At 40.3% G+C, this 26,913-nt stretch overlaps 1 protein-coding gene and 1 long non-coding RNA gene across 6 annotated transcripts in view; one reads left to right on the top strand and one right to left on the bottom strand.

The window, feature by feature from the left end:
* Nucleotides 1–6,328, top strand: part of UBXN10 (UBX domain protein 10) — a 29,032-nt gene extending 22,704 nt beyond the window's left edge. For 4 of the 5 annotated variants that reach the window (XM_074218245.1, XM_074218243.1, XM_074218246.1 and 1 more), the window contains 2 exons: nt 358–1,144; nt 2,787–6,328. In XM_074218245.1, coding sequence (XP_074074346.1) covers nt 373–1,144; nt 2,787–3,007 — 993 coding nt within the window. In that variant the 5' untranslated portion in view covers nt 358–372 and the 3' untranslated portion in view covers nt 3,008–6,328. Of the gene's footprint in view, nt 1–357 lie in introns of all 5 variants that reach the window. The other variant, XM_074218248.1, reaches the window with a different exon arrangement.
* LOC141509045 (uncharacterized) overlaps nt 1–26,913 on the bottom strand; it is an 87,025-nt gene that overhangs the window by 21,811 nt on the left and 38,301 nt on the right. The window contains exon 2 of the long non-coding RNA XR_012474567.1: nt 9,285–9,418. This is a non-coding gene — a long non-coding RNA (uncharacterized LOC141509045). The remainder of the gene's footprint in view (nt 1–9,284; nt 9,419–26,913) is intronic.

Below are 26,913 nucleotides of genomic sequence, written 5' to 3'. Positions count from 1 at the left end.
GGATTTGGACAGAATCATACAGTATTCTTGAGCTGGAAGAGGACCTGAGAAATTAAGTGCCAAACCCCTCTTTTTTTAGAGAAGGAACCTGAGGCCAAGAGAAGGGAAGTTATTTGTCCTAGGTAACCTAGGTAACAGAGCTGGGCCTCAAACAGGTTATCTGACTCAAATCTGCTGTGGCAGAGTGGCAAGGCCATGGATTTGGGGACAGTCAGTCTTCATTTAAAGCTTATCTTGGATACTTCCTTTCTGGGTGAACTTGTCAAGTCCCTTTTCCCTTATGAATCTCTTGGGATTGGATTAGGCTTGAAGGTGCCGCCTGGCCATGACCTGTTTCTTCTTTGTCCTGTTTCATAGGCGCTTTGAGAAGCAATGGCCACAGAAGCACCTCTGAACGTAGCCCCATCTGAATGCAGCCCTGCTTTGGACCCAGAAGCAACCTTCATTTGGCAGTCAAGCCCTGTCAACATGCACGTCACAAGGCCCAAGTCTGCCAAGGGACGCACACGAACACATCTGAACTACTCTCATAGTTCAGAGTCCTCCTCTTACCACAAGCTGCCTTCCCCAGCTCCTGCAGTCCCCTGTGAAGTGCTGGGCAGCCAGAGGTCAGTGGGCTCTGCTCCCAAACCCTGCAGTCAGGGAACTCCTGATGAGATCCCTGAGCTGCTCCAGCAGGTCCCCGTGGGGCCCTCTTCCTCTCTCAACAAGTACCGGGTGCTCCCTTCTATTAACAGAAAGAACTTGGAAGATAGGGCTGTGGATTCAGTGGCCAGACAGGCTGACACTCTCAAATTGGGCAGCTTGCAGGAGTTCAAGGCCCTTTACCAGGAGGAGACCCATAGAGGGAAGTCGAGGGAGGGGTGTTTGCAAGTCCCTGCCCCTCCTTTGGATAGCAGACCCTGCAGTAGAACAAAAGAACACAGCTCATCCCAGGCCGGCAACCTGGAGGAGCCATCTGAGGAAGAGCCCAGACTGCTTCTGGCTATCCGATCCCCTTCAGGGCAGAGGTTTGTCCGTCATTTCAGGCCAACAGACAACCTTCAGACAGTCATTGCAGTGGCTGAACGAAAGAACCTGACTACATATCACCACTGTAGCATTGAAACCATGGAGGTTCCCAGGAGGAGCTTCTCAGACCTCAGTAAGTCCCTGGAAGAGTGCAGGATCCCCCACAAATCTGTGCTGGGCATCTTACAGGAAAAGCAAGGAGGCCAACCCTGAGACCCCACTCAGTTTGCCCAGCTCTTGCTCCTCTGAGCACCATGGACTTGTAGGCCATGGAGGTCCCCAGAAGTAAATGGGCCGGGAGTGGCCTGTGGTTCTCAGCACTTCTGTCTCCAAAGAGCCTCCTTTTGAAGTAGTAAGATGTGTATATAAATTGAGTGTGTTGACTTTCCAATTCTTTCAGTCTTCCCTCCATCTCAGAGGTGAGCAGGCAAGTTAACAAAACTTTTTGAAACAGCAGCTCTTAGGTCTCATTGTCTTCTGGGCTCCCTGCCCCCATCTTTAGGGTCAGTCCTCTTGGGAGACAGCTTTCTTTGCAGTAGATAGCATTGATTTGAAGCCTGACTTGCCTTTCTGGATTTGGCTCTGGGAATTCTTACTTTCCAGGGGAATTGAGTCTAGGCTAGGAGACTGGGAGGGAGAGGGCTCTACCTAAGGAAATCCTACTTACTATGTTGGTGATCAGAGAGAGGATTCCCTCTTGACTAGTATTCACACACTTCTACAAATGGCTCCTGAGACACAAAGCAAACTGGTTTTTTAATTGAGAATGCCCAAGTTTGGCCCCCTTCTTTAGTGGCTGGTCTTTGGAGGCAGGGCTCGGTTTAGTAGTGATGCATGGCGCCTCTTCATTCTCATTGCTTTCCCCAATCCCTCACTTCAAAGGAATGGTATTGCACTAGCTCCCCATCTAGTGGTCCTAGCTACTAACCCACTAGGCAGGGCTCACTTGCAGGTGCACTCCTAGGCCCTACCAGCCCAGGATTCCCATTGGAACAGCTCTGTTCAGTTCTCTCCTTTCCCCAAGAATGGGGATGTTAAGCCATTGTGCCTGTGCTAAAAACTGGCATCTCCACTCTGGGGAGCCAGCGAGCAGGGTTTGAGCCTGGAGTTGGGAGTCTGGTTTTCAGAATGACTCAAAGCGAAGCATACAGACCAATTGCCAAAGCCCTTTCAGGTTCTAACTGCCCTTCAAACCCCACCAGTTATTTGGATCCTATTTCTGGCCAAACCTCCATTGGGAGAAGAGCTGCAGGGGTCCCAGCTGCCATGGTCCCACACAGAGAGCTATTTAATCTGGAACAAGGGAAGGGGGGGTAGGGTTCTTTCCCCTTCTCTCTTCCCAGTTCTGACTCTGTGGAAGAGGCAAGGGATCCAGCCACGAGAAGGCCCAGGAGCCCACGAATGTTGGTTGGGCTTCGTACCTTCTGCATTTTGCACACATAAAGAATAGAGTTGGAAATTTTACTGGCACCAAAGTGATAGAGGCTTACAAATAGTAAAACTTTTTGATACAGAAGATGACTTTTCTCCTTAGCCTCATCCACACACTCCAAGGAAAGCCTGAACTTTTCTTCTGAAAACTGGACTGTAGGGTAGCGGTCTGTACCAGGACAAGCTATTCCCAAAGGTTTTGCAGGACAGTTCCAGCTTAATGCAAGGGACAGTTCTTAGCCCAGCCTTGGCCTGGCAGGCTGCTCTAACAAATGGAAATGTGAGCTTGAGCCTGATGTTGGCCAGGTGTCCACTCTTGAACCTTCTCTTCCACCATCTCCCAGGGGAGGCAGGATCACAGTCCTGCTGCCATTCTCTGGCTCAGCCTTCCAGACACCCAGCCTTTCTGGGCCCACCAAGGCCTCAAGATACATCCTTCTGCTGGGGAGCAGCTGCCTATCAGGCTCCCATCACCCCCACAAAGTGGAAAGAACAAAGTCTCAGCCATCTGGGACTTGGTGTTTCCTCCAGGCAAGAAAACTCGGGCAAACTTGAGAGAAAATGAAGGCTCTTCCCCGGGCTGTTGTCTGTCACCAAGGCCATTTGGCTGCACCCTTCTGAGCTGGTGAAGGAGGTGGAAGAAACGGAACTCAAGACAGCCCTTCCCCCAGTTGTGCTGAATATGTATATGTGAAGTTAGATTGGAACCATTTCAATAAATTTTTTTTAAAAATTTTAAACAAAAGGTGATGTTACAATAAAATTTCCTGCCTAAACTGGAGGGAATGGAGATTGGCATGTTGTGAGTTAGTCTTGGGTGACAACCTGTGCCTCAGCCTAACAGGCAGCAAGGGCTCCTATGACCCCAACTTCTCTGAGTTGGGAGGGGGCTCTAGCTGGGGCCCCAAATGTTTACAGTCCCTTGTTTTCAGACTTACTGGATGCCGATCTATTGATGGGTTCCCCCCCTCTCCCCTGTGCTCTAGACTTTTGGGGATTAAAGTTTTTGCTGAGTGCCCCACCCCCACCCCATCCCATCACTTCAAGTCCCCCATCTGACTGTCAGGAGCTCCTTGCTTCTGCTTCTTAGCTGTATGACCTAGGTGAAGTCACTGAGGGGGCTCCCTTGTGGTGCCTAAATCAAGATCAGCCAGGTCAGGCCATATCACTGACTGTATCACCTACCAGGCCTTGGTGGTAAAGGTCAGAAGCACAGAAGGAGAAGGTAGCAGGTGAGCAGGCCTGGATGAAGCGCTGTGCTCCAGGCAGACTAGGACACTTGGACTGCTCGTTGGGCTAGATAGCTCCCATTTTTACCACTCTGGTTTACAAAGCAGCCTTCACAGCCTGAGGTAGGGGAAGGATCAGTCCCGTTTTGAGAAGGTCACATAGCTAATGAGTATCCAAGGCAGGATTGAAACTCGGGTGCCACAACCAGCCTCTTTCAGCTGGGAGAAACCAGAGAGCTTGGTACTTTAAAATACTTAGTCTAGAAAACTACCCCTTGGGAGAGACTGGGATGAGCTCCTCCCCTCTGAGGCTGCCCTTTGTGCCTTTTACACAATGAAGTGGTTTCCAGTTCTTTCCCAGGAGGCAGAAAGATTGGATTAGGCCTTGCTCCCTCTGGCCTCCCAGGCAGCAAACTTTCCAGCCTGCACTAGGCTCCTCCCTCACCCTGCCGTTGGTCACTTGAGAAGTGGGCAAGAATGGGTCTGTTAGGATAACACAACAGGGCAAATGACTCGCTCTGTTGATGGTGCGGATTGGGAGCTTCTTCTTTGTCTATAAAGGAGAAGTTGGGCTGTGAGAGCCACAACTAGCCTAGTTCAGAGTTTACTTCTGTTTTATCCATAACCTCACTCAATCCTCACCACCAGGCCGTGGAGTCAACTAACAGGGGAGGCCAGCTTCCCTTGCTGACCAAGGAAGACTTGACCAACATCACCTAGCTAACTGTGGACCTGGGACCACCCAGCATAGGATGGGTGTGGAGCCCTGCCCTTCCCAACCCACTGTCCCACTGTAAAGCAGAGAGGGAGGAACTCAGAAAGGAGACCTGTCCATGAAGACCATGTATCTCAGACAGGACAAAAGGCAGCACAAGACCCTTGGCCTGTCATATCCCCAGGCACATCGGATGAAGTCTAACAGGAAGCAGCCGAAGGAACAGCAGGGCACAGGAGTGACTCATCACTTAGGATCCAAAAAATTCTCGTGAGCAGATGGTGGGTAATTTCAGTACATTCCTTGTCCCACCCCACCTGTCCCCAATTCAGAGCTCCCGGGGACTTGGCCAATAACATTCAGTCCCCTCTGCCTTCCTGCGTTGGAGCTCTCCCTTTGAACAGGAGCGGGAGCTATGCTAGTTTCCCTCTCAGTGAACAGAGGCATGTCTAAAGCCTGGCTGCTGAGCCTAAGTTCTCCCAGCATACTTTTATTCTCAGCTCTGTCCCTGGAATCAGACCCGGCCCTTTCGGTTGTTTGCTTGTCAGCCATCTCTAACTTCAGAATACAAAGATTCAATTTCAAAAGCTTCCTACAAACTTAAAGAGGGTGGGAGAGGCAACATTTCCTCTAATGCACTAGTACATTTTCCAATCTTCCAACAATATGATGGTTAACATGAGAAAGACCTCAATTTGCATGCTTTACAAAGAAATTGTTGTAAAAGATAGGGACATTTGTCCTACAATCTTACAGTTTTACAATCTTACAATTTTTTGAAGAGATGATTCCCATTTTTAGAGTCCCCTAACATTGATAAAAGAAAGCAAACTTAAGGGGCAGTTGACTCAAGGACTGTTATCCTCCTTTTAGAGATCTTTGACCTGTTGCCCAGAGAGGAATGATTTGCTTAGGGTCATATAGTTAGTGTGTTATCTGCCAAACCCTGTAGTTTTAACTCTACAAACTATACCACCTTGCCTGGCTCCTTCTCTAAAACCCCAACAATTCCCATCCGTATCATGGAATTTTCAGGAAGAGTTTATTTCTTGTCTAAGGGCATTTTTGAAATTAAACTAGGTATTGGATTCTTGTGGGGGGGGAGGAGAGAAAAAAAGAGGGGAAAAAACCCTGTAAAAACAACAGGGCCATCCAGCCCCAAGCAGTTTAAGTACTTTATTTTCTGGTTAATTTAGACATCATTTTTCACCTGATTGCAGACAACTCAATTTTCTTTACTAACTGGGGAGATCATGGGATTCTGATAATGGCAGCTAGATGGTTCAATGGATAGGATGCTGAATCTGGAGTCAGGAAAACCCAAATTCAAACTATCCTCAGATACTAGCTGAGTGACCCTGGACAGACAATTTTTCTCAGCCTCAGTTTCCATATCTATAAAATGGGGAAATATTAAATAATAAAAAAAATCTAGAGTTATAAGGTTCAAAATAGTTATTTATAAGGTGCTTAGCACAGGTTCATAATAAAAGTACCAATCCTCCCCTTTCCTCCTGCCGAATACCTTAGAGCCTCATCTACATCCTTAGCGTTTTTTTCTAACTTTAATTTTACAGAAGGGGAAAACTGAGTCCCAGAAGATGAAGTGCCTTGGCCAAGGTCACACAACACAGTTACCCTTGGAACCCAAGCTCCTTCACTTCCAAATCTGGTCCCCTTTCCAAAGTTCATCATAAACATGTTGGTTTTTTTGCAGCTTATGTTAAAAGCCCTCTAGGGACTCAGTCAGAAAGGAACATTCTTTTGGAGATGGCACTGACATATCTTTTACCTTTACAGTTTTATTAATATTACCCCTCTCCCAAGAGTCAGAAAAACTTTGGAAAAGTCCTCCTTCCAATGGGAAAGCAAAGGCAGCTCCCATTCCAATGCTAATTTGGTCAGTTAAGGTGTTATTAAACCTGAATAATTGACCAATTTTGCCAATGTAATTTCCAAGTTCTGTACTGGTTTGAATATAGGCCATAATTTCTCCCAAAATACAGTTTGTATCAAAACTGAACTTGTCCTAAAATGAAAGTTATTTTTTGGCAAAAGACAATATATAGTCTCTTTTCAAAGAGATCTCATTTTAGTGGTATGACCAATAATTTCCATATTTCTAAAATGAAAGATTTAGAGGAGATGATCAAAAGTTCCTTCTAATTCAAACATTCTGTATTCCAAAGCCCCTCCTGCCTCTGACAATTCATGATGTAAGACCTTTTGCTGCTCTGATATTCCATGTCCTAAGGTTTTCTCCCAACTCTAATATTTAATGTTCTAAGCAGGTTGTGCTGGTAAATGTTGGTAATTGGGATGGGGGAGAGAGAGAGAGAGAGAGTGTGTGTGTGTGTGTGTGTGTGTGTGTGTGTGTGTGTGTGTGTGTGTATGTGTGTGTATGATGGAACTTACCTATGAAACACTTTTCAGTTTAATCTACATTATTATCTATCACTTAAGTATAGGCAATCAGCAAACCAATAAATCAAGCCCCATTATATAGGGTTTCCTCATTGATTTCTGAGGTTTAATTGCTCATACTCAAAACTCAGTAACCAATCAGAGCTGACTCCAACATACCCCTGATGCTCAGATTTTTTCACAACTCTGATCCTCTGTGTTCTCAGATATTTTCTAGCTCTGACATTCTGGGCTCTAAATCCTTCCTGCTGAGTGTATAATCTTTGAAATAGTACAATTCCATAGTCTATGATATGGTTCTGTATCAATATCTCTGCTTGAAAATAAGTGAGGAAACAAGAGTTTTGCCCAACAAAAACATAACTTTGGAATTCTCAAGAGGGAAATACTTTGGATCAGTGATTTCTGCAGAGGGAATAAGAAATCATAGACACCATCAATTTTAATGAAAACATAGGGAAACAATTCTATTTCACCACCCTGGTTCAATCAGCTCTCAGGCCCCTGTGAAATGATGAACCACTACCTAGACATGAGCAGAAATTAATCCAATGAGCACTTTGGGAGCACTTTCTTTTTGAAAAGAAGCAAACAAAACAAATTCACTGTCTGAAGGCTAATGAAGAACTCAATCAATCCCATCAGTTTAAAAAGTTTCATCTGTATATTCACCCCTGAGTCACTATGATTAGTTGAGAACCTGATTATCAGAGCAATTCTTGTAAGGGGTAAACCATAGGGGAGTACCTAATGATGCTCTGCCAATTTTACAGATGAGGAAACTGAGACAGGGAGAGGTTAAATGACTTACCCAGGATCACCCAGTTAGGAAGTGTCTGAGGCAGGATTTGAACTCGGGTCTTGCTAACTCAAAGTCCTGCACTCAAATTAGGCAGCGCTACCTAGCTACCACTTTTCTGACCAGAGGATCTTCCATTTGAGATTGGAACAGATCCTAAAGATAATTAGATTTTCCCCTTCATTTTACAGATGAAGAATTGTAGCAGAGGTTCATTAAGTGACTTAGTGACTTGCTCAGGTTCACATAGTTGAAAGTGTTTTCTATTGGAATTTGAATCCAGGTCTTCTTGACTCTACATTTAAAGTCCTATACACTGCATTATGCTACCTATCGACTTTAGGAAAGACACTCAAACTCTATGACTCTCAGTTTCCTCATCTGCAAAATGAGAGAGTTGAACTAGATGAATGAACTCTAGATCCTTTCCAGAAAATTCCCTAAATGATCTTATGATCTATTTTGTGTGATGGTATAATTATCATCAACCCTGTCTTACATATGAGGACACAAGTTCAGAAAAAGTTAAGTGAGTTGCCTGGGATCACACAGTATCTGAAGTAAATTTGAACCCAGGTCTTTTTGCCCACAGGTCTGGCACTCTCATTTGCTATAGCTTCCTTCATCTCTTTTTTTGTTTCGCAAGGCAATGGGGTTAAGTGGCCTGCCCAGGGCCACACAGCTAGGTAATTATTAAGTGTCTGAGGTCGGATTTGAACTCAGGTACTCCTGACTCCAAGGCCAGTACTCTATCCACTGCACCACCTAGCCACACCTTCTTTCATCTCTTATGTGTTATAATGATTGAGGACAATTCATTCCAGCTAATGACAAGAAGAAGATAGATAAGATGAAGGTAACATGCTAAGGGAGTGATTGGGGTGAGGCATGATGTTTAGAAAGAGCTAGATTATAGGATCAGGGTGTTGAATTTGAATTCTGACTCAGCAATATGATCTTAGTCAAGGCTCTTTTGTTCTTTGTCTTTCATACGTGTTTTTCATAAAAATGAGAGATTTGGATGATTCTCAAATGTTGCTCAGGAACCCCATGGTTTCCTTTCAGGGAGGTTATGGAATCCAAACTATTTTTATAAAAATAATACATATGCATTATTATTATTATCCATAATTAATGTTAAATATTTATAGATATAATCCTTATAAAGAGAAGTTCTTGCATGTAAAGGAAACCTAAGACCAAAAGTTTAAGAACCATTGTCCTCTCAGGCTTCCTGACTCCAGACTCAGAGCTCTAACCACTGTGTTACATAGAGTTACTTCCCTAAACCTTCTGTAAAGTGGGAAGAACTCTTATTTAATCTTTCTATGGCAAATCCTCAGGAGAAGATCCTCTTTACTGACCATGTGGAACACCTGACCATTTACATCACATTTGACAGAAGAGTCTGAAGCAATTTAGTGGGTACCAGCAATGAAGGATCTGGAATAAGAAAGTAATCCAGAAGCAGCAGCTGCTGGGCCAATTTCTTGAACTGTTTGCTTTATAGGCATGTGTATGCTGTGATGATTTTTGATTTAGACAAAGGAGGCTATAGATGGGTTGCATTCAGCAGCCAGTCACTGGAGTTGGGAAAGCAATTATCTCAGAGGCCGGGTTAGGATTCCACTTTCATTGGAAAAGACCACAGAAAAGACATACCCTTGATACTTACTCAAGGTATTCCTGGCTTTAGTTTAGCATGCTCACAACATGTTCCATTATTTAAAGTCTCCAATGGCAAGAACTGGGAGCCAAATCATCTGATGAGGCAATTATCTCCTTCTCCAGCTTCATTGTTCTTGGTCTCTGGGAGGTCAAGGGAGAGAACCACATATGGTTGCTTCAAATTAGCTTATGGGTTGTATGTATAGAAGCAGAAAGAGGAAAGGAGAGGAAAATGAAAAGGAGAGGAAAGGAGAAAAGCAGGCAGAGGCAGTCAAGCATATTAAGAAAATTAAGAGAAGTGCATTAAGAAAAATATACCGATACATGTTGTCTTCCACTTTAATTTCAAGCAAAGCATTTGGAAAAAGATCTATGTTTAAAATACAAAGGCAAACAGATGACTCATAAGATCTAGGTGACAGGACATAAGGGAAATGTCCAATTTCATTAGTAAAGAGGGGTTTTTCCCCTCTTCTTTTATTCTAAATTAGAAGGCATGACAGGGAATGACTGCTGCCAAGCCACTCTAGATATATTCTGAATGTCTGTATCTATGCCTTTACTGCTGAGTTTGAATCAGGAGAGCATGGCAGTGCTTGCCTGTGACCACATAAGGGTTTTTAGCTCAATATTGGTCAAAGCTGTTTATCCATACAGCCACCATTTTAAAAACAAAGCAATCCTCCCAATCTGAAAACAAAAAGCAAAACTGAGCTTTGGGGAGCAGATTGGAGCAGATGAATGCTCACCTCTGCTGACTCATCCTCTATTTATTCAGCATCACCCTTCCAGACCTGCAAGGGGGATTTCTGACGCTCAAAAGAAACATTGGTGTCCATCCAGGCCTTCCGGATGGGCCTGCTTGACTGCAGATTTAGAATGTCTCTCTTCTTAGGAGCGGATGCCACCTGGCCTACTCATCATAGAGTCAGCAAGGCCTCCAAAATGACTTTATATAGTCCTGCAGGAATTTTAAATTGCACTAGAACCTTAGAACTGGTTCAATAATTTACTTCAACAGGCATTTATTAACCACCTACCATGTGTCAACATTTGGGGATACAAGGAGAGAAAACAGAAGAATCCTTGCTCTTTAGACTTAATTGGGAGAAACAGCATGTACCAGGATAAGTCAATGCAAAATAGGAGGTGACCCTTGAGCTGGACTACAGAGTGGACTGGGGCTTACCTCTACTGTTTGGAACTGAAAAGATTTTCCTTAGAATTTGAGGATCAGTACTGAGTAAAAGACACTCAAAGATGTCACATCAGTGTGAAAGGAGACTCTCTAGGGCCTTCAAAAATGCAGCAATGAGGGCCAGCTAGGTGGCATAGTGGATAGAGCACTGACCCTGATGTCAAGAGGACCTGAGTTCAAATATGGCCTCAGACACTTAATAATGACTTAACTGCGTGACCTTGGGCAAGTCATTTAACCCCATTTCCTTGCCCAAAAGAAACAAAAAAATGCAGCGGATTCCAGGTTATAAAAGCTTGAAGCAGGTGACTAGCTCAACTATATCCTCTGCTCCACCTTGGAAGCAATAGGAGACATATTTTTCCTAGATTAGCAGCAGTATTTGCATACAATATTTAGGTAATGTTTGTAGTGATGGATATACATGTGCTTTTTGTAATATGTGTTCTTGAACTCTGTGTCAATCTCATTTTAAATAGATGCTATGGGTTCAGTAGTTATAGGAACTGTGCCTCATTTGACCAAATCCCAGAATGTCAGTTGGAGGGCCCTCAGCGGTCAGCTAGGCCAACCCAGAGGGGAACAGGAATCCCCTGGACAACACAACCAGCTAGCAGTCAACCTTGGCTTGGCCCTGTCTCTCTTATTATCAGGAAGGTTTTCCTAATTTCAAGGGTAAAGCTTCAACCTATCACTCCTAGTTCTTCACTTTAGAGTCAAGCAGTAATCCTTTGACAACCTTTCAAATATTCTAAGTGAATAGACCTCCTTCTTCTCCCCCCTCCAAATATGCCCCTCCACCTTCTCTTCCTTTGTTTTTTTCTTCAAGCAAGACATATTTCTTTCATCCATGCTTTATTGCCCTAGGGAGTTCCTTCCCCATCCTGGTTGCCTTCCTCTGGACACTGACTCTGGCTGATCCTACCCTTTTTAAATATGGCACTGTATTTCAGATGCAGCTTGGTCAGTGTTCTTTAACAAAAATATTTACCCTTACTTTATAATTTTGCCTATTTTTCTTAAAATAGGACACATTTTAAATTATACAAAGCACATCAGAGTTGAGAGGACTTTTAGAATATAGAATGTCAGAGCTGGGAGGACCTTAGAACACAGAACATCAGATCGGGAGGGCCCTTGTAACCCAGAGTGTCTGAATGGAGAGGGGTCTTGGAACACTCAATATGAGAGTTGGGAAGGGCCTTAGAACACAGAATTTCACACCCAGAACAAAGAATGTGAAAGCTGGGAGGACCTCTAGAACACGAATGTCAGAGTCTGTAGGAGTCTTAGAATAATGACTTAAGTCTCTTATTTTACAAATGAAAAAACAGAAGCCCAGTGAAGACAAGGGACTTGTTTAAGATTAAGGACATGATCCTTTAGTGGACTTGTAGGTCTCCTGTCCTTTGGCTTTTTTTGCCTGTTAAGTATTTGAATGAGCTATAGTTTAGTAATCATGGAAAACAGACCAAACTGTCCATCAAAAAGGCAAAAGTCTATCTGTCCTCCACCAACTAGACCTCCCAAGTGCAGAGATGTCCAGACTCTTAGTGGGCATTGATTCCCCCCCACCCCCGCCAATAACACTTGGATTTTTGTTCTCTTGTGCTGTGTCTGGATTGGATTCAAGGTTCAGGACTCAAGGGTCAGTTCTGCTCAATACAAAAAGGCATTATAGGAAATGTTGTCTTTGGCATCCAAGTAAGCTTCCTGAAGGCTTGTGACTGACACAAGAATGGCTTGGAAATTTGATCCATGGCTAAGGAAAGAAAGCAGAGCCCTATGTAAGAGAGGTAACCTGGTCTTCTGGGAAAGAAAAGAAAAGAAAGAATAACAGCAGCTAGCATTTATCCAGTACTTTAAAGTTTTGCTTTACTTACAATAATCCTGGGAGATGGGTGCTATTTTTATCTCCATTCTATACATAACAAAACTGAGGTATACCCAATTTAAATGACTTGTCTGATAGAATTTGAACTCAGATCTTCCTGACTCCCTATTCTAACTCTAACTCTATGCACTGGGCCATGTGCCACATGTAAGGAGTGCATGTAAAGACTTGGGTTTGCATCCTAATTCAGCCATTCACTCTCTGTGAACTTGGACAAGCCCCTTCTCTTGTCTGAGACTCAGTTTTCTCCTCTCTAAAATGAGGGGCTTAGCTTTAGGTCCTGAGGATGGGGTTGGTGTGAAAAGAACTCATAATCCTGTAGAGTCATTTGAGTCAGTAGAGGTAATTTGGCCTGCCCAAAGGGATATGACTGATGCCTGATACCATCACAAATTGCTTGGGGCCATTTCTAAAGCTCCTTATAGAATTCTGATACAGGAAGGAAAATTCCAAAGAACTCAGTGCATCTGGTTTGGTCTTTACCCACTTTGTTCAGTGAAGATACTTTTATTGCTTCATCCTAATGCCAATCTTGGTGTCTTGTTACTGTAGCAGAAGGGCAACCTCCTGGTCCTGAATAATTTGCTCTTTTTGAAGGACAGGGAGGAAGTTCAGATGTAAGACAGATAGTCCTTTCAGAAACAGCAAAGGAGAAATCCTTGAATGTGAGAGATGGAATTCATGCCTAGGTCCCTTTCATTTTATAGGCAAGATATATATCTGGAAATGGGGAAAATATTTGTTCAAGGTCACTAGTAACTATTATGGGGGGGAGAGACAGACACCCACAGATATCCAGCATGGACTGGGGAATGGAGCAGGATAGGGCAGGATAGAAGTTCACCCTAGCCTACCATCTGGTAGCTTCTTCTTTTAACTAATTATTCTTTCTAGCTTGGGGCTACATTCTGTTGCTTCTATTTTGTGGAACAACTGAAAGTGCTGTCAGTATGCCCTAAATCTAGTACCCTCTAAAGTGGAACTCTGGAACAAAGCCCTGCATGCTCCACCCTAGTTATAGCTCTAAGAGTGAGGATTTCTAAAGGGGCCAGGATCCCTATTCAATAAGTGCAAAAAACTTCCCAGGTTTTCTTTCCTTAAAAACAAACAATAGTTAAAAAACCTATTTATTTATTTTTAGCATTCTTTTCTTTTTAAATTGAGTTCCAAATTCTTTCCCTTCCTCCTACTCCTCTTCCACCTACTAAGCAAGCAAAATGATATTAATTATACATGTGAAATCATGCAAGGTGAAATTTTCTATATTAGCCATATTGCAAAAAAAAAGTAAAAAAAATTATACTTCAATTTGTACTCAGAGTTCATCAATTCTTTCTCTGGAGTTGGTTAACATTAAGACATCATGAATCCTTTGGAATTGTTTTAGATTATTGGGATTTTTTTTAAGGTTTTTGCAAGGCAAATGGGGTTAAGTGGCTTCCCCAAGGCTACACAGCTAGGTAATTATTAGGTGTCTGAGGCTGGATTTGAACTCCGGTACTCCTGACTCCAGGGCCTGTGCTCTATCCACTGCGCTGCCTAGCCGCCCTCTAGATTATTGTTTTGATCAGACTAGCCAAGTCTTTCACAATTGATCATCATTACAACATCACTCTAGTACTGTGTACAATAATTTCCTGGGTCATCTCAATTCTCTTTGCATCAGTTCATATAGATCTTGCCATTTTTTTTAACTTCTAAAACAACCCCCTTGTCACTTCCCTTGTCAGGACAACCATATGTTACAACTTGTTCTGCTATTTCCCAACTGACAGACATCCACCCAATTTCTAATTCTTTGCCACCGTAGAAAGAGCTGCTATAAATATTTAGGTCCTTTTCCTTTTTCTTTCATATCTTTGGGTTGTAGACCTAGTAGTAGTATTGCTGGATCAAAGGGTCTATCCAGTTTATAGCCCTTTGTGGATAGTTCCAAATTATTCTCTAGAATGGTTGGATCAGTTCACAACTCCAACAATTCAATAATGCCCTTATTTTCCCACATCTACTTTAATATTTGTCATTTCTGATATGGTTGAAGTGGTACCTCAGAATTACTTGAATTTGCCTATTTCTAATAGTGATTCAGAGCATTTTTTCACTTGACTTTAGATAGCTTTGATTTCTTCTGAAAGCTAACTGTTCATATTCTTTTATTTTTATAAAGTTGTCACAGTTGCCTATATATTTGAGAAAGGAGGTGGTTATCAGAGAAAACTGCTGTGAAATCTTTTGATGTTGCTTCATTGTCTGTGGTATATTTTTAGCAAAATGTAGTTTCACTGATTATCTCTTTCAGTTAGGTCTGCTTTTACTTTAGCTTTATCTGGGATCTTAATTTCAATCCCTGTTCTTTTAACTTCAGCTGAAGTATAATAGATGCTTTTCCAGCCTTTTATTTGAGCTCTGTGTCTTTCTGTTTCCAGTGTGTCTCTTGTCAATAACATATTGTTGGATTCTGATTTCTAATCCATTCTGCTAATCGGCTTCTGTTTTTATGGTTGATCACATCTTACTCACATTCACATGATGATGAACAGTATTTTTCCCTCCATTATATTTTCTTCTGTTTATTTTTCTCTTCATCCTATCTTCCTGAAAGGTTTATTTTGTTTCAGACTGCTTTCCTTAACCTGCCCTCTCTTTTATCAGCCTCCTTTCTGGTCATGTCTATCTCCTTCCCCTCTATTTTTCTATTGGTTAAGTTAGATTTCTTTACCCGACTGAGTGTATGTACATATATCCGTCTCTCTTTGAACTAATGGGAGTGAGGTTCACGCATTGCCTGCCCCCCCCATTTCCCCTCTGATGTAAAAATTCTTTCTTACATACCTCTTTTAGGTGAAAAAACTTTCTCCATTCTACCTACACCCCCCCCCCCCCGCCCCTGCTCCCACCCCTTGTTCTCACTCCATTTTTTTTGAGATTATTCTAACATAATCAACTCATATTTATACCCCCTGACTATGAGGACTCCTTCTAACTGCATTAATAATGATAAACTTCTTAGATTACCCGCATCATTTTCCCATATAATAATGTACAAATAATTTAACTTTATTGAGTCTTTTAGGAGCACTCTTGTTTACCTTTTTATGCTTTTCTTGAGTCTCATGTTTGAATGTCAGTTTTTCTATCCAATCATGGTCCTATGTTTTATTAAATATTCATTTTTCCCACTTGAAGAATTATACTCTGTTTTGCCAGGTAGTTTATTTTTTTAATTGAAATCCTAGCTCCTCTGTCTTCTGCAATATTATATTCCAAGCTGTCCACATCTGGAGTGCTGCTAATTCTTGTGTGATCCTAACAATGACTTCACAATATTTGAGCTATTTCTTTCTAGGTGCTTGCAATATTTTTCTCCTTGACCTTGTAGCTCTGAAATTTGACTCCTGGGAGTTTTAATTTTTGGATTTTTTTCAGATTTGTGGTGAATTCTTTCAATTTCTATTTTATCTTCTGGATCTAAGAAATCAAGGACGTTTTTCTTGATAATTTCTCAAAAGATGATGTCTAAGCTTTTAATTTTTTTTAACAGAATAGATCAGTAAGTCTTAAATTATCTCTTCTTTAGCTATTTTCCAGGTCAGTTATTTTTCCAATGGGATATTTGATATTTTCTTCTATTTTTTCATTCTTTTGACTTTGTTTTATTGTTTCTTGGTGTCTCAGGAAATCATTAGCTTCCATTTGACCAATTCTAATTTTTAAAGAGTTATTTTCTTCGGTGAATTTTTGTGCCTTTTTTCTTCCATTTGGTCAATTATTCTTTTTAAGTGAATTTTTTTGGTTTGTCTTGGTCTTCAATAAACTGTGGTAGATGAGTGTGATGGAATATGACTGTTATGTAAGAAATGATGAACTGTTTGATTTTAGGAAAACATGGAAAACTTGCACAAAATAGTAAAAAGTGAAATGAGTAAAACCAAAAGAACTAGACCATAAAAGCTAGAGTAGCAGGGAGGACCAAGATATTCCTCAATTGATAGACATCCTTTCAATTCAGGTCTTTGCCACTACAAAGAGAGTTTCTATAAATATTTTAGAACATATAGAATCTCTCCCCCCCTTTTAAATGGATAAACATTCATTTATTTTTCAACTACATCAATGGTAGTTTTCAACAATCATTATTTTTAAGGTTTTCAGTTTTACATTTTTCTTTCTCCCTCCCTTTCCTTTCCCCCAACAGAAAGCAATCTGAAATAATCTATACATGTATAACCATGCCAAACATAGATCTATATTAATCATATTGTGAAAGAAGAATCAAATCCAAAAACATTAGAGAGAAAAAAGAAATAATATATAAGACAACTTTTAAAAATCGAAGATAGTAAGCTTTGTCTGCATTTAAACTCCATTGTTCCTTCTCTAGATTTCTTTAGTATTTTTCCATCACAAGCCTTTTAAAATTGTTTTTGATTATTATATTATTGAAATGTATAAGTCCATCATAGTTATCAACACTCAATCTTGCTATTAGTTTGAATAATATTCTTCTGCTTGTGTTCACTCTGCATCAGTTCATGCAAGTCTTTCAAGGTTATTTTGAAGTCCCATCCCTCATGGTTTCTTATAAAACAATAGTGGTCCATCACATTCAAATACCACAATTAGAACATATAGATTCTTTTTTTACCATTCTTTTTTTTTTTAAGTTTTTGCAAGGCAAACGGGGTTAAGTGGCTTGCCCAAGGCCACACAGCTAGGTAATTATTAAGTGTCTGAGACTGGATTTGAACCCAGGTACTCCTGACTCCAGGGCCAGTGCTTTATCCACTATGCCACCTAGCTGCCACCCCCCTTTTTTTTTTTTACCATTCTTAAAGATTTGATTTATTTTGAGTTTTACAATTTTCCCCCCAATCTTACTTCCCTCCCCCCACCCCCCACAGAAGGCAATTAACCAGTCTTTACATTGTTTCTATGGTATACAATGATCCAAATTGAAAGTGATGAGAGAGAAATTATATCCTTAAGGGAGAAACATAAAGGATAAGAGATAGCAAGATCAGACAATAAGATATCAGGTTTTTTCTAAATTGAAGTTAATAGTCCTTGGTCTTTGTTCAAACTCCACAATTCTTTCTCTGGATACAGATGGTATTCTTCATTGCAGACAGACCCAAACTGTCCTTGACTGTTGCACTGATGGAATGAGAGAGTCCATCAAGGTTCATCATTACCCACATGTTGCTATTAGGGTGTACAGTGTTTTTCTGGTTCTGCTCATCTCACTCAGCATCGGTTCATGCAAATCCCTCCAGGCTTCCCTGAAGTCCCATCCCTCCTGGTTTCTAATAGAACGATAGTAGAACACATAGATTCTTTTAATATTTCCTTGATCACCATGTAAAAGAGACCCAATAGTGGCATTCACAATTTTATCATTTTTAAGCATAATTCTGGATTATTATCCAAAATGAGTGGATTAGTATCCCAACTTTTCCAAATCTCCTCTAGCATTTGCTTTTTTCTGCTATCATTTAGCCAATCTGAAGCAGTAAGCTGGTATTTAAAAGTTGTTTTTAATTTGTATTTCCCTAATCATTTAATGATTTAAAGGCATTTTATATGACAATATAGAGTTTGCTTTCTTTCTCTAAAAACTACCTGTTCATAATTTTTGTCCATTTATCAGTTGGGGAATAACTCATTTTTTATAAATTTGATGAAATTCTCTATGTATTTGAGTTATGAGGCCTAATCTGAGAAGCTGTCTATAAAAATTTACCCCCAATTTTCTGCTTCCTTCTAATCTTTGCTACCAGGGTTTTATTTGTACAAAACTTTAAAAAATTTAAAATTAAAACTATCCATTTTGCATTTCACAATGCTCGCTATATCTTATTTTGTTCATGAATTATTTTCCTACCCATAAAAATCGGATAGGTAATATATTCCATGTTATTCTCTTTTATTTATGATATCTTCCTTTATGTTTATTTTGACATCATCCTGGTAAATGGTGTAAGATATTATTATACTTAGTTTCTGCCAGACTATTTGCTAATTTTCCCAACAATTTTTACCAAACAGTGAATTTTTATCCATAATTAAGTAATATATAATATATACAGAGTAGATAGGAGATAATATGGTCCAAAGAAAAAGAACAAGAAAAAATAACTGTCTGATAAGCCTTTACAAATGGCTAAGGAGAAAAGTAAAGGCAAAAGAAAAAGATATATATAACTGAATACTGAATTCAGAGAACAGCAAGGAGAGATACAAAAGTTTTCTTAAATGAACAATGCAAAGAAATAGGAGAAAACAACAGATAGGGGAAGGCATGAAATATCTTCAAAAAATTAGAAATATCAAGGAAAAATTTCATGTAAAAATGATAGTCATGATAAAAGACAAAAGCATGGTAGAGATAGAACAAAAGCAGAAGAGATTAAGAAGAGGTAACAAGAATATACAAAAGAACAATACAAGATCTTAACATCACTGATAACCATGATGGTGTGATTACTGATCTAGAGCTATATTTCCTTAAGAGTGAAGTCAAGTGGACCTTTAGGAAGCATTTCGACCAATAAGGCTGGTGGAAGTAATGAAATTCCAGCTGAGCAACTTAAAGGTCCTAAAAGATGATGCTGTTAAAGTGCTGGTCTCAACATGCCAGCAAATTTGAAAAACTTAACAATGGCTAGGATTGGAAAAGACTAGTTTGTATCCCAAATCTAAAGAAAAGCAATTCCAAGGAATGTACTTAGGTTGTACCAGACTATTTACTAGTTTTCCCAACAATTTTTACCCAACAGTGAATTGTTATCCATAATTGAATAATATTTGATATGTACAGAGTGGATGGGAGATAATATGGTCCAAAGGAAAAGGAACAAGAAAACAAAATGACTTTCTGATAAGCAAATTTGGAAAGCTTAACAGTGGTTACTGGATTGAAAAAGACTAATTTTATATCCCAAATCTAAAGAAGGGCAATGCCAAGGAATATTCAAATTACTGAACAATTGTTCTCATTTCATATTCCAGAAATGTTATGCTTAAGATGCTGCAAGATAGGCTTTAGCAATATGTGAACTGAGAATTACTAGAAAAAAGGCTATTTCTTTTTTTTGAAAAGACAGAGGAACTAGAGACCAAAAAGCCATTGGATTCTGGAGAAAGCAAAGGAGTTCCAGAAAAATATCTACTGCTTTAATGACTACACTAAAGCCTTTGATTGTATAGATTACGACAAAATGTTGGAAGTTCTCAAAAAGATGGGAGGATCAGGATACCTTACTTGTCTTCTGAGGAATCTGCAAGTGGGCCAAGAAGCAACAATTAGAACCAAACATGGAAAAACTAATTGTTTAGGATTGGAAGTGGAGTACAATAAAACTGTATGTTCTCATTTTATTCCTTTAATTTATAGGCAAGATATATCATGTGAAATGTCAGTTTTAAGGCTATCAGGAAAATATCAACAATCTCAGATATGCAGAAAATACCTCTGATTGCAAAAAGTGAAGAAGAATCAAGGGGTCCTTTGATGAAGGTGGAAGAGGAGAATGTAAAAGTTGACCTAGGAGCAGCTAGGTGGTACAGTGGATAGAGCACTGGCCCTAGAGTCAGGAGGACCTGAATTCAAATCTGAACACAGATACTTATTAATTACCTAGCTGTGTGACCTTGGGCAAGTCACTTAACCCTCTTGCCTTAAGTAAATAAAATTTTAAAAAAGAGTTGGCCTGAAGTTTAACATAAAAAAAAAACCCCACTAAGATCTTGGCAACTGATCCCATCATTTCCTGGCAATTAGAAGGCGAAGAAATGGAAACTGTCAGATTTTATATTCCAAAGATCACTGCAGATAGTGACTGCAACCATAAAATTAAAAGATGTTTTGTTCCTTGGAAGGAAAACTATGGCAAATTTAGACAGCATAATAAAAAGCAGAGACATTGCCTTTCCAAGAAAGAACTACATAGTCAAAGCTATAGTTTTTCCAGTAGTAATATATGGCCTTTGAGACATAAACAATAAGAAAAGGTAAAAGTCCCAGAATTGATACTTTTGAATTGTGGAGAGGACTTTTGAGACAGCAAGGAGATCAAATAAGCCAATACTTTTTTTTTTAACTTTTAGTTTTATTTATTTGAGGCAATGGGGTTTTTAAGTGACTTGCCCAAGGTCACATAGGAAGGCAATTATTAAGTGTCTGAGGTTGGATTTGAACTCACATCCTCCAGACTCCAGGGCCGGTATTCTATCCACTGGGACACCTAGATGCCCCAAGTCAATACTTAAATAAATGAAATCAGGTTATTTATTCAGCTGGAGGGTCAAATACTGAAGTTGAAGCTATTGGATTAGAAGTCTTGCATAGTCTGACTGAAGGGAGACTCAGACCATATTATTTGAATAATTAATTATTCCACTGATCTTGGGAAAAGTATCCAGGGACACAAGAATCAAGAGTTCTCGGAGACCTCATATCCCCTTGTTATAGGAGGAAAGTATCTTATGCTTTTGAATTGAGAGAGATTTCAGTTTAGTTAAGAAAAAATTCCTTAAGATTGGAACTTTTCAAAAATAGAATTTCTTGCTTTAGGAAGGTTACTTTTCTCTGAATGGGATTTTGGAAAAGACATTCTTGCTCATGGATGGGTGAGTTTAGATGGTTTCGGAGGTTCTTTTAAGTGGAGATTCTGAGTTCAGTGATTGTGTACAATTTAACACACTATAGAAATAGGAGCTATTATTCCTATCCATAGCTCTTTCTTCCTTTCCTTATATTTCTTCCTTCTCCAGTACCTAAAATGAACACCATTAAAGATACAGAAGGTAGAGGGGAAGACAGTAGGGAGAATATTAATGCTACCTTCTTCATGAAACTCTCACAAAGAACTTTAAAAAAAAATCTTTCTAATACACTTAGATGTTTTGTAGATTATAGTTATGTGATTTTCCCACTATGAAAAATGGTCTGGTGAAGTGACTAAAAAACTGTCCTCAGGGGCGGCTAGGTGGCGTAGTGGATAGAGCACTGGCCCTGGAGTCAGGAGTACCTGGGTTCAAATCCGGGCTCAGACACTTAATAATTACCTAGCTGTGTGGCCTTGGGCAAGCCACTTAACCCCGTTTGCCTTGCAAAAACCTAAAAAAAAAAAAACCAAAACCGTCCTCAGTTTGAAAGACCTGGATCCAAGTCCTGCCCTTGACAAATATTATGTGACTCTGGCTAAGTAACTTAAGTTTCTTAGTAACCCCCTGAGCAGCCAAGTCTATAAATTACTGAGAAAGCACTAATCTAAGTGGTTCTTGGCAAGTTCCTTACATCATTGACATTATAAGTCTAATTTGAAAACAAAAACGAACAGGAGCTAATCTGTGACTCCAGCAAACCTAGATGGTTACAATCAGAGCCCAGTCTTTACGAGCATGTAAATCAGCTCAACATGATCAATGGTTCCTATGGACTTTGGAGCATCAGCTTGTAGCATCAGCAGCTGATTGCAGTGTAGTCCACTTTGTGTTCTGAAAGGTTTTTTTCCATTGGCCTTGGAGTCACAAATGAGTATGCATACCAACCATCAACCTGCCCTTGTTCTCTTTTCTTGTTGAATTTCTATGGAGTGAGGAGTCAATATCTATCTTAAGCCTCATAATGATCTGTTCTTCCTGCCTGGGTTAACATGAAGCCTTGGAGCATTTTCACTCAGTCATTGCTGCTTTTAATTGGTGTCTAATGTCTATGATTCTTACTTCAGTTGATGATCTTTGCATCCAAATTAACTTCTTTCCTCACTGCATTGTCACTGGTTGTAAAAATTGGCAGCATTAGGCAACTCCCATTGAAACTTCTACAAAACAAGATAAATTGACTTTCATCTGAGTCCTGAAGGAAGACCAAGAAGTAGAGAATTAGGGTAATGGGAAATCGGGATAGCTAGGGGGCACCTCAGAGGAAGACTTGTCTTCCAGAGTTCAAATCTAGTCTCCAGCATTTACTAACTGTGTGACCCTGGGCAAGTCACTTCACCCTGTTTGCCTCAGTTTCCTCATCTGTAAAATGAGCTGGAGAAAGAAATGACTATGCCAAGAAAACCCCAAATGGGATCAGACACAATTGAACCACAGTAACAAAATCATATTGTAAGGTTCGTAAAATGCTTTATCCAAACTATGTCATTTGAATCTTATATACTGTGAGTTAAGTGCCAGAAAATAACTATTTCTGTCTTATAGATAAGGAAATTAAGACTCAGAGAGGTTAACATGCCCATAGAAGTGTTAGAGGTGGGATTCAAACTCAAATCTCTTACACTAAAAATTGAGCTTTTTTCCCTGCACAATTGGAATATTTCAGCACAGGTTTTTTGAACCGAGGGCCACCTGTTTATCCTGGTTTGCTAGGTTTGCTGGACCATGGACTGCTTCCTGTTTGTTTTTGTTTTCAAACTAGACTTATTATTATTATTTTTAGTTTTTGTAAAGCAATAGGGTTAAGTGGCTTGCCCAAGGCCGCACAGCTAGGTCATTATTAAGTGTCTGAGACCGGATTTGAACCCAGGTACTCCTGACTCCAGGGCTGGTGCTCTATTCACTGCGCCACCTAGCCGCCCTTCAAATTAGACTTCCAGCACAATATAAAAACTGTCCGGGCCCTGAGATTTCCCTTTGTGTGTGGAAAGGCTTTTTCCATTGGCCTGGCTCTGAGATTTCACTTCGATAGGCTTTATCTGACAAGAAAACTCCACTCCTACCTCAGAGTATTTGTTCTGAGAATTTACCCTCTGAGTCACCTAGGGGTACTGAGAAGTGACTTGTCCAGGATCCTACCAGAAGGACTTGATGGCACACTATTTTGACATTGAGCTGGCTCTCTGCCCATGATCCACACTGCATTTCTGTATTAGAATTACATTACTAAAATGAATATTGTTACTTTTTTTCCCCACTAACATCGAAATAGTTCAGATTTTAAGGTTTTGTTGGAGGATTTACTCCATTTTTTCATTGAGTTATGTTTGCTAAGAGGGACATTATGTTCTTAATTCACATTTTATTAAAAAAAAGTCATGTCCTCAAAAGGGAACCTGATTCATACAAATCAACAGAGACCTAACCCTGAATGGGGACCAGAAGGAGCCACTCTCATGACATCAATTGGAAGGTCAGGCCCATAAGGGAACTTTTCTTGGGTGGAAGGTAAGCAAAGAAACTGAGGCCAAATAACTCAGCGGCTTTTGGACAAGAAGAATTCCAGGATAAGCAGGTGGCCCTTGGTTCAAATACAGAAAAAAATCCTTTGCTTAAATTCTGCCTCCAGAAGGGCACATTTGGCTCTTGTTTTGCCTCTTCCCTAGCTGAGAACTGACCTATATCTCTGCCCCTGGTTTACACTGGTAATTGTCTACAGCAGGGTGCTCATTCTTTAGTCACTGTCCCAACCTTGGTTAATGGACTGTTAATTGGTTTCCAGGGACTTAGTTGATCCAACTGTGATTTCCTTCCAATGAATGAAGCTATCCACTGACTTCCTTAAAGGAAGAAATGCCCCTTATGATCCATCCTGCCCCAAAAGATGCATTTTGTCTACAGGATCTTCTCTGAATAAAGGATTATTTAATTCATCCTAAATTTTAAAGTACTATATAAATGTGAAATATTTCTGTTATTATTTAACTCTCTTTAATGATATTTCCTGGGTCATCTTTAAAACTAATTTGTAATAGTAGAAAGAACACTGAACTGGGGTCACAGGACCTGAGATAAAAGACTGGTCCTGCCATTTACTGCATGTGGAGCACTGGGTAAGTCACTTAGCATCTCTAAGCCTCAGTTTCCCCATTTGTAAAAATTAGAATTAGACCAATGACCACTAAAGGTCCTTTGGGCAGGCAATTAAATGGCCTAGTGGATAGAGCTCTGGTTCTAGAATCAGGAAGACCTGAATTCAAATCCAACTTCAGACATTTACTAGCTCGTGACCCTGGACAAGTCATTTATCCTCTGTCTCAGTTTCCTTGACTGCAAATTTGGTTAATAGTAGCACCTACTTCTCAGGTTTGTAAATATAAATACTACATGTAAGATATTTAGTAAACCTTAAGTGTTACATAAATGCTAGCTAGTTAGCTAAGTGTTACATAAAGGACAGCTAGGCGGAACAGTGGATAGAGCACTGGTCCTGGAGTCAGGAGGAGGGAAGTTTGAATCCAGCCTCGGACACTTTGACATTTACTAGCTGTGTGAACTTGGACCATTCATTTAACCCTTATCTAGTGCTACTGGATCACATCCAGGGCCATCTCCAGTTGTCCTGATTCTTAACAGACCACTGGACCCACATGGCTCTGGAGGAGAAGGTGAGGCTGGGGACTTAGCACAGCGCCCCCTCACTCACATCCAATTCACATGCTTGCCTCCCTGGTGTCATGGGTTTCTTTGAGAACCAAAGGGCAAATCAAGAATAAAATGAGCTAATAATTGTAAAGCAGTTAGCACATAATAGGTGAATGTTGTGGTTGTCATTATTGTTATTATTATTATTAACTACCTAAGTGATACAGTGGATAGAGCGCCAAGTTCAGGGACAGGAAGGTCTAAATTCAAATCCAGCCTCAGACACTTATTAGCTATGTGACTCTCACTGTGTTTCCCAGTGACACTAGTCACATCATCTGGGTAGGAGGGGAGGGGACTTGGAGAAGACATCACTAGCTTCATCAAATGAATATGTTTCATTCAAACTTATACTCAAGAAAGGAAAGGAAAAATTTCAAAGGAAAATATGGGGTTCGCTAGGAGGCACAGTGGATAGAGAACTGGCCCTGGAGTCAGGAGGACCTGAGTTCAAACCTGTCCTCAGACACTTAATACTTACTTAGCTGTGGGACCTTGGGCTAGATACCTAGATACCTAGATACCCAGATATGAATACAACATGCCTGTTATGTTCTGCCCCTGGTAGGACTAATAGTGAAAGTATACTGGCTCTAGAGTGGCAGCACTTGGGTTCAAATCCCATCCCTGATGCTTATTTTTTGTGGGACTCCAGAGGAATTGCTTCATCTCTTTGATCCTTATGTAAAATGAGAGGGTTGGATTTGATTTCCTCCAACATTTCTCTCATCCTTAGCTCTTTGATTCTATGATCCTATCACCTTGCTTTAAGCATAAAGATGAAATTTAAGATCAAACTAACTTTGGGCCTCTCATTAATGAGGGACTGTTGGGGGTGATTGGGATGTACGTGTTTCCTATGGCATCTTCCAAGAAATACATTAGTGAAATATCTTTGGAGACTAGTTACAGTCCCCATGGCAATTCAATCTTCCTCAGTTTGGAACATTCAAGATAATTTTTCTGCCTCTTTAATCCCTGTCTGCTTTGTTCTTTAGACTTGAGGATAGTCAACCACCCACTACCATCTGAAGCAGCAGTTGGTGGAGTGTTAAGTACAGTCAGGGAATCCCATTACCAACATCTCCCAATTTATGACTGTGGTCAAATTTCTTCCCTTCACTGGGCCTCAGTTTCCTCCTCTGTCAAATAAGGAGGAGACTATTTTTACAATTGATTCCTGGAAGTTGATAAGAAAGTGCTTTGTAGAATTATGTGGCATACTATAAAAACATGCTGTATTTGGAGTCAGAGGATTTGAGTTCAAATATTGGCCTTGGGCAAATGATGTCACATCCCTGGGCCTCACTTTCTTCATATATAAAATTATTATAATTATGTTTAGCTGTTCAATCATGTTTGACTCCAGGGTTTTCTTCTCAAAGATACTGGAATGATATATCATTTTCTTCTCCAGCTTATTTTACAGATGAAGAAATGCAGGCAAACGGGTTAAGTGACTTGCCCAGGGTCAGTCATACAGCTAGGAAGTATCTGAGGTCAGATTTGAACTCAGGAAGATGAGCCTTCTGAATTCTAATTGCAGTGCTCTAATTATTATACCACTCATGACTCCCTATTACCTCTAAGGTCCAACGAAACTTAAAACTCTTCACAATTTGGTTCTTTCCTACCTTTCCCATCTTCTCACATAACTACTCTCTGCACACACTCTCTATGCTAGTAGTTTTCATAGATCAAGGTCCTCTTGGGATACTGGAGCCTCCTTCAAGGGAATCTAGAAGGCTAAAATGATTTCCATAGTAATACCAAGGCTTATTAATATAAGTTCTGATAGGATAAACACATAAGCAAAATTTCTTTGGGGTCTTTAATAATTTTTAAGAATATAAAAGGGTTCAGAGATCCAAAAGTTTGTGAGCTGCCTTTCTCTACTCTCCCCATCAAGGCCTACCTGTTCTTCAGCACAGAAGATACTTCATGGACCCATCTTCCATGTCTTTGTACAGGCTGCCTCTCAAACTTTATGACCAGCCCTCCCTCACCTCTGCCTCTTGCAAGCCCCAGGTTTCCTTCAAGACTAACTTTCCACAAGGCCACCCTTTACATTAGACCTTTTCTCATCCTTTCCCTGTCTCTTTACTGTTCCTCTCCTCCATTACATTATATTCATTTTTTAAAAATGTATGTAATTGTACATGAACAAGGAGTCTC

Source organism: Macrotis lagotis, chromosome 1, assembly GCF_037893015.1.
Source record: "Macrotis lagotis isolate mMagLag1 chromosome 1, bilby.v1.9.chrom.fasta, whole genome shotgun sequence".
NCBI lineage: Eukaryota > Metazoa > Chordata > Mammalia > Peramelemorphia > Peramelidae > Macrotis > Macrotis lagotis.
This window is presented reverse-complemented; position numbering and strand designations above follow the sequence as displayed.